Source organism: Salvelinus fontinalis, chromosome 17 (genome assembly GCF_029448725.1).
Source record: "Salvelinus fontinalis isolate EN_2023a chromosome 17, ASM2944872v1, whole genome shotgun sequence".
NCBI classification, from domain to species: domain Eukaryota; kingdom Metazoa; phylum Chordata; class Actinopteri; order Salmoniformes; family Salmonidae; genus Salvelinus; species Salvelinus fontinalis.
In genome coordinates, this window is record NC_074681.1 from 26,576,029 (window position 1) to 26,583,305 (window position 7,277).

The 7,277-nt window shown below is 44.5% G+C and overlaps 1 protein-coding gene across 2 annotated transcripts in view; it reads right to left on the reverse strand.

Annotated features, from left to right (window-relative positions):
* Positions 1–7,086, reverse strand: part of LOC129814068 (sickle tail protein homolog) — a 92,171-nt gene extending 85,085 nt beyond the window's left edge. The window contains exons 1-3 of one of the 2 annotated variants that reach the window (XM_055866842.1): positions 5,512–7,086; positions 4,644–4,772; positions 2,560–2,953 (exon numbers count right to left, since the gene is read on the reverse strand). In XM_055866842.1, the coding sequence (XP_055722817.1) occupies positions 2,560–2,782 (223 nt within the window). In that variant the 5' untranslated portion in view covers positions 2,783–2,953; positions 4,644–4,772; positions 5,512–7,086. Of the gene's footprint in view, positions 1–2,559; positions 3,447–4,643; positions 4,773–5,511 lie in introns of those variants that run through there. The other variant, XM_055866843.1, reaches the window with a different exon arrangement.
* Between the last annotated feature and the right edge of the window lie 191 nt (positions 7,087–7,277).

Consider the following 7,277-nt stretch of genomic DNA (forward strand, 5'->3'; position numbering starts at 1 on the left):
AATTGACAGAGCACTTAGGTTAAATTTCACAAGAGGATTGTACATTTCTGTGGATAATTATTCTGATAATAATACCATCAGATTTGCCCATTAGTTTAATCTAGTGGATATTGATGTTTAAAAGTATGAACTTTAAAACCTGTCAACACTTGCTCAGAAACCCATCTCTATCTTTGGAAACAAGGTGTTGATAAAGACACCAGTATCGTTATCTAAAAAACAGGCATCCACTTTGAAGCTGAAACCTGAGAAAGCCTGTTGAGAACTGTCTTTGCTTTAACCCTATCAGCCCCAAGACTCCAGCAAAAAGTTGGCTTTCCATTTACCTGCGTGTTTCCCCCTTATATTTAGCCTCTCAATTAAGTGTTTTACAATTATTTTCAGGACAACCAGGGCTACAAGTAGAACAGATAACAATTTGACATAAACAGTTACATTCGTGACAAATGACAATAAAAACTAAGGTCCGCCAAAGCAAAAACCTGATAACAATGAATTTATATGAATACTGTACGTACAGAAATGGTTTGCTCAATGGGAAATGAATATCTAACTACTCAGTGACAACTGTGTGGAGATTGGAGTTTGTGACAGCAACTATGTGAGCTTATTACAGTATCATAGACACTACAGTATGTCCTGTGATTTCCTATGATCTTCTATGTAGAAGAACCCCTTACCTTCTAACGACTCTTGTGTAGCTTGTGAGAGTCATAGAGAAAAACATGTGCGTGTTCGTGGGAGTCTCAGCTTTTCATAGATTGCTTTTAATAGTTTGTAGCTCAAATCCTTTGGACTCTACAGACGATTTTGTAAAAAGACCTGGCCCCGCGGCTCCTTCGGGATCTGTCCTTGTCTCACAAACACCGCTGTTGCTCAGCCACCGTTAATCACACAGGCTAATGGTTGGTATCTACGGATGCGGAAAATAATATACGAAAACAATGGTTCAACCCAGACTGTAGCTTTAACAGACTATGTATAAAAGGGGTTAGAAGGCACAAAACTCATCGGGTTACTACTACAGTTTTGGGTGATCTTGCAGCTTAGATATTGAGATATGCACTGATAATTACCACCAGACTGTGTCCAGTGGCAGGCATTGTGATGCGCCAAAAGATTTAGATCAAAAGAGAACAGTGTAATTATTATTTGACAAAAAATAGAGAGCGACTGGCAGCAACATGCTGAATTGTGAGTAGCTACAACTTACATTTGAATATTAGAATTGACAATACTAACTAAAACACAATAAACAACAGATGTAGACAATGAAAGATGAGATCATCATCAACTGTTAAGCAGGCGAACCATGGCTGGGATGGCCCTCATAATGAATCATTCACACACTAAAACTCAACAGGTTATTTACTCCCAACTAAATTGCAAAACTACTACCACTCACGATAGAAGACCAGGTTCAGTACTATTCTATTTTAAGTCTACTCTATGTCACTTGCATGTGACAGCAAGTGTGAGAGGATTTTAAGCCGAGGGCTCAGTGTGAGAAATACAGTTTGTCACAATGTATGGAGAAAGGGAAAACATTTCAAAAATAGGCTGGTTAAAGGGTAGTTTAGCAGAACAGTCTTGTATCATGTCCTGAGAGGAGAGCAGAGGATTAGTGTTCAGATCTTTCTCCGAATACATGTGTAAAGCCTGCCACTGGCAGCAACTGACAATAGATAGACAGCCACAGGAAATGTCATCTGTTAGTTATAGGCCATGTATTGCAGCCATTGTTCGTCAGCTCAAATTATATATTAAACCTAGAGGGAACCTGAGTTCACTTACAGCCTCATTTGTACCCTGGATAGTGTGAGAAATGTTTTTTTCTCTATGCGACTGATTCCAGCTGCAGAGTTGGCAAGGTTAAATTCAAAACGGTACAATTTGCAATCAGAGGGTCTGCAGCAGCAGTTACTTTTGAACCGGGACAGGAGATTAACCCAACTTTACTGAAAGAGAATGTGATGATAAGAGGGGGAATGTAACTAATCAGCACAGTGAGAGCTAAAAGGGTTGACCCCAGGACTTAATCCACTGGCTGCTGAGGGGGCCTAGGCAGAACAATGTGGCCAGACTCATGTGCTTCACCCAGGAATGCATTACAATACAAAATAGCCCTCTGACAGGGTGATCTAAGCCCTCCACATACTGTACAGTAATTGTGTATCTGTGTGTGTGTGTGTGTGTGTGTGTGCGTGTGTGTGCGTGTGTGTGTGTGTGTGCGTGTGTGCGTGTGTGCGTGTGTGCGTGTGTGTGTGTGCGTGTGTGTGTCAGCGTGTAGGTGAGGGCGATAGAGAGAGTGTGAGAGTGTTGGTGGGGTGATCATGACTGATGCACAGAGGCATGTACTGCTGGCTACAGTAGCACTGTACATAATCAGATTTCATTTGTGGTGTATTGACTTTGACACAATGTCATTGTCAATACAATATTCTATGGCTCATACAGTACATCATCAGAAAACAATGAGTTAGTAAATTACTACTAAAGTCTTGCAGTACAGTAGTAAGTGCCTTAGACTATAAGCTTAAAGACTTTGAGAGTTCCTACCTTTGGGTGTGATGGAGCTGGACTGTTGGTGTCCTTCCTCCAGGGGTGTCTGCTGGACAGGTTTGGGTCTCACTACATGTAGGTTCCCCTCACTCCCAGCCCTCATCAGCCTCTCCCCGACCCGCAGCATACAGGAGCGGTTACCCACCGGGCAATCCTTCCTCTGAGAGGGCTGCTTGGACCCTGCCGATGGTCTGCCCAGCCTGGATGACTTGGATGTCATCTTTCCACCGTCAACAAGAATTACGGTCAGATACTCCAGGACGTCTTATATATCCCTCTAGCTGGCTCCTCTCACACACTTCTGTCAGTCTGTCAGTCCAGTTGGTAATCAAACTCTCAGTAGTCTGAGTGCCAAGTCTTGACCGGACACGGAGGATTAGCTGTCTGTCGCCTACAAGAAAAAAGTATCTTTAGACAAAGCCCAGCTCCTTAGATAGGACGTAGTTCATCAGCATGATTCCACATGTGCACTCTGCTTTGCTGTGCCTTGCAGTACAACGGTCTGTGAGTCTGCATTGGGAGAGTCAGAAGCCTCACAAGCTCTCTCTGTGTCGCTGTCCTATTGCTGTTTCTCTCTCTCTCTCTCTCTCCCTCCCTCTTATTGCTGTTGCTGTCCCTCTTTCTCTCTCTCCTACTGCTGTCCCTCTCTCCTATTGCTGTCCCTCTCCCTCTCTCTCTGTTAATCTCTTCACATGCTTATAGTAAATGATGCTTAGATGATCCCACACTGGTGACAAATTACCTCTAATCTAGTCGAACGGATGCCAGGGTAAAGGTAAAACCCTTCCTTAATATGAAGGTAATCTCAGCACGGAATGTTTAGCCTACACAGTATTAATGGCATAAGGTTGCAGAGAGCACAGATGATTACAGTTTAACAGTTGTCCTGCTTCTGCTGAGTAGGCATGGATGCCAGCGCATGCAGGCAGCTACAACCTCACTAAGTAGTGTGTAGTGAGCTCTGCTCTCTGATAGGCTGCCTCAGGGAAATCTGCTTGCTGGTTAGTAGAGAGTTCACATCAGAGACGACAGATATAGAGGTAAACTAACAGATAAGTTGTAATTTAAGACAATGGTAGGCTACATAGAGACAACAGGGAATTGGTTCATTGTTAGAATATAGCTGAATAATGTGTTTTTTTTGGGACAAAATCCAAACAGTTGATGTGGGTTTAGATGACAGGAGAGATTGGATGTGTTAGAACATGCCATGACAGAAAACAGTAACAACTCAAATACAAAATACAAATAAATATAATATATTACAAGTAAATAAAAAAGCTGGTTATATATCAAATATAACATCTTATTTGACAATAAAAGGTCAGATAAAACACCTTACTGTAGCATAGCGTGCACATGTCAAAATCCACCTGAATAACATGACATGAAAGCAATTATAGAAAATCAAACCCCAGTAGAACCAACCAGACAAATCTGACAAATCTGAAAAAACCCCAGTAGAACCAACCAGACAAATCTGGAAAAAAAACACCACGGGCAAGTGTCACACCCTGATCTGTTTCACCTGTCTTTGTGATTGGCTCCACCCACCTCCAGGTGTCACCTGTTTTCCCCATTAGTCGGTGTTTTTATCCCTGCCTCTCTGTGCCAGTTTGCCTTGTTTTGCCAAGTCAACGAGCGTTTTTCCTAGCCCTCCTGGTTTTGACCCTTCCTGTCCTGATGCCGTATCCAGCTGCCTGACCATTCTGCCTGTTCTGACCTCGAGCCTGCCTATCGCCTTGTACTGTTTGGACTCAGACCTGATCACTGAACCCCTGCCTGGCCTGACCTTGAGCCTGCCTATCGCCTTGTACTGTTTGGACTGAGACCTGATCACTGAACCCCTGCCTGGCCTGACCTTGAGCCTGCCTATCGCCTTGTACTGTTTGGACTCAGACCTGATCACTGAACCCCTGCCTGGCCTGACCTCGAGCCTGCCTATCGCCTGGTACTGTTTGGACTCTGACCTGGATTACGAACTCTCGCCTGTCCCCAACCTGCCTTTTTGCCTGCCCCTTTTGTTATAATAAATATCAGAGCTCAACCATCTGCCTCCTGTGTCTGCATTTGGGTCTCACCTTGTGCCCTTATAGCAAGAGACATAATGCAGATGTGCTGCCATGCGAGCCAGTCCCCTGTCCGTTGGAAGGGTCGGGAGCATTCAGGAAGTATAACTGACCCAGTTATGCTCCCAGCCTCTCTGTAGCCTAAAGAAAATTAGGATGTTACAGTCAGAAACAGAGCCAGGAAATCACAAATGAAAGGCATGTCAACTGAATACAATCTCTAAGCCTTCTCTGTGGGCACATTTACAAAACATACATATGTAACAACTTATCCTAAATGTTTGGTTGGGGTTAGTTTAAACATAATAATAGATGATCTTTAAATAATCCCTTCTATTAAAAGAGTATCTGTAGGTTATTGTGGTGAAATTCATCTGTCTGTGTTGCTGGTTGGAACTATCCTTATAGCCACATAAACCAACAGTACAGGACCTAAATGTGGGGTAATGGACTGTGGTTCAGCCCTGTGGCTCAGCTTCTCACTAAACCAGTGATCTCCACTCTCCCTATCCTACTGGACCTCCTGGAGTTAAACTAAATGATCTGTATTACAATCCTCTATAAAGTCCTGGCCACTTCACAGTTAAATGACCCAGTTCAATCATATAGTATAAGGGACCAATTCTCTCTGTAGTGGTGGTGGAGGAAGAGAATCTTCCATTGGACTGTTCCCTCATCATGATACTGACACGGGATGGTCAAACCTCATCACCACAAGAACAGCCCTGGTTGGCTCCATGGCATTTGGTCATGAGAAAGCATTGCATTGGTAACAGTCCCTAAATACTGGTGACTTAATATTTCTATGGCACTGAAACATTAAAGACAACTACTGTCGTAACCATTTCTGTTGGTGAAAATGGGTTTCTGAAATTCTTACCTTCAAATTGTACGCTAAACATGTCTTGAAGACTATTATTGTCTTCAATAAGAGTAGACAGACCCCCAGACTATCTGAAACACAGCCAAATAATTCCTCAATGTTATATTCATAAACAGGACAGTCACAACTAAGTACACTGCTCAAAAAAATAAAGGGAACACTTAAACAACATAATGTAACTCCAAGTCAATCACACTTCTGTGAAATCAAACTGTCCACTTAGGAAGCAACACTGATTGACAATACATTTCACATGCTGTTGTGCAAATGGAATAGACAAAAGGTGGAAATTATAGGCAATTAGCAAGACACCCCCAAAAAAGGAGTGATTCTGCAGGTGGTGACCACAGACCACTTCTCAGTTCCTATGCTTCCTGGCTGATGTTTTGGTCACTTTTGAATGCTGGCGGTGCTCTCACTCTAGTGGTAGCATGAGACGAAGTCTACAACCCACACAAGTGGCTCAGGTAGTGCAGTTCATCCAAGATGGCACATCAATGCGAGCTGTGGCAAAAAGGTTTGCTGTGTCTGTCAGCGTAGTGTCCAGAGCATGGAGGCGCTACCAGGAGACAGGTCAGTACATCAGGAGACGTGGAGGAGGCCGTAGGAGGGCAACAACCCAGCAGCAGGACCGCTACCTCCGCCTTTGTGCAAGGAGGTGCACTGCCAGAGCCCTGCAAAATGACCTCCAGCAGGCCACAAATGTGCATGTGTCTGCATATGGTCTCACAAGGGGTCTGAGGATCTCATCTCGGTACCTATTGGCAGTCAGGCTACCTCTGGCGAGCACATGGAGGGCTGTGCGGCCCCACAAAGAAATGCCACCGCACACCATGACTGACCCATCGCCAAACCGGTCATGCTGGAGGATGTTGCAGGCAGCAGAACGTTCTCCACTCCAGACTCTGTCACGTCTGTCACATGTGCTCATGTGCTCAGTGTGAACCTGCTTTCATCTGTGAAGAGCACAGGGCGCCAGTGGCGAATTTGCCAATCTTGGTGTTCTCTGGCAAATGCCAAACGTCCTGCACGGTGTTGGGCTGTAAGCACAACCCCCACCTGTGGACGTCGGGCCCTCATACCACCCTCATGGAGTCTGTTTCTGACCGTTTGAGCAGACACATGCACATTTGTGGCCTGCTGGAGGTCATTTTGCAGGGCGCTGGCAGTGCACCTCCTTGCACAAAGGCGGAGGTAGCGGTCCTGCTGCTGGGTTGTTGCCCTCCTACGGCCTCCTCCACGTCTCCTGATGTACTGGCCTGTCTCCTGGTAGCGCCTCCATACTCTGGACACTACGCTGACAGACACAGCAAACCTTTTTGCCACAGCTCGCATTGATGTGCCATCCTGGATGAACTGCACTACCTCAGCCACTTGTGTGGGTTGTAGACTCCGTCTCATGCTACCACTAGAGTGAGAGCACCACCAGCATTCAAAAGTGACCAAAACATCAGCCAGGAAGCATAGGAACTGAGAAGTGGTCTGTGGTCACCACCTGCAGAATCACTCCTTTTTTGGGGGTGTCTTGCTAATTGCCTATAATTTCCACCTTTTGTCTATTCCATTTGCACAACAGCATGTGGAATTTATTGTCAATCAGTGTTCCTTCCTAAGTGGACAGTTTGATTTCACAGAAGTGTGATTGACTTGGAGTTACATTGTGTTGTTTAAGTGTTCCCTTTATTTTTTTGAGCAGTGTATATTATTTATTGACAAAACATTTCAGATGTAGACTGTTTATTTTTTAAATCACTGCCCCCAAA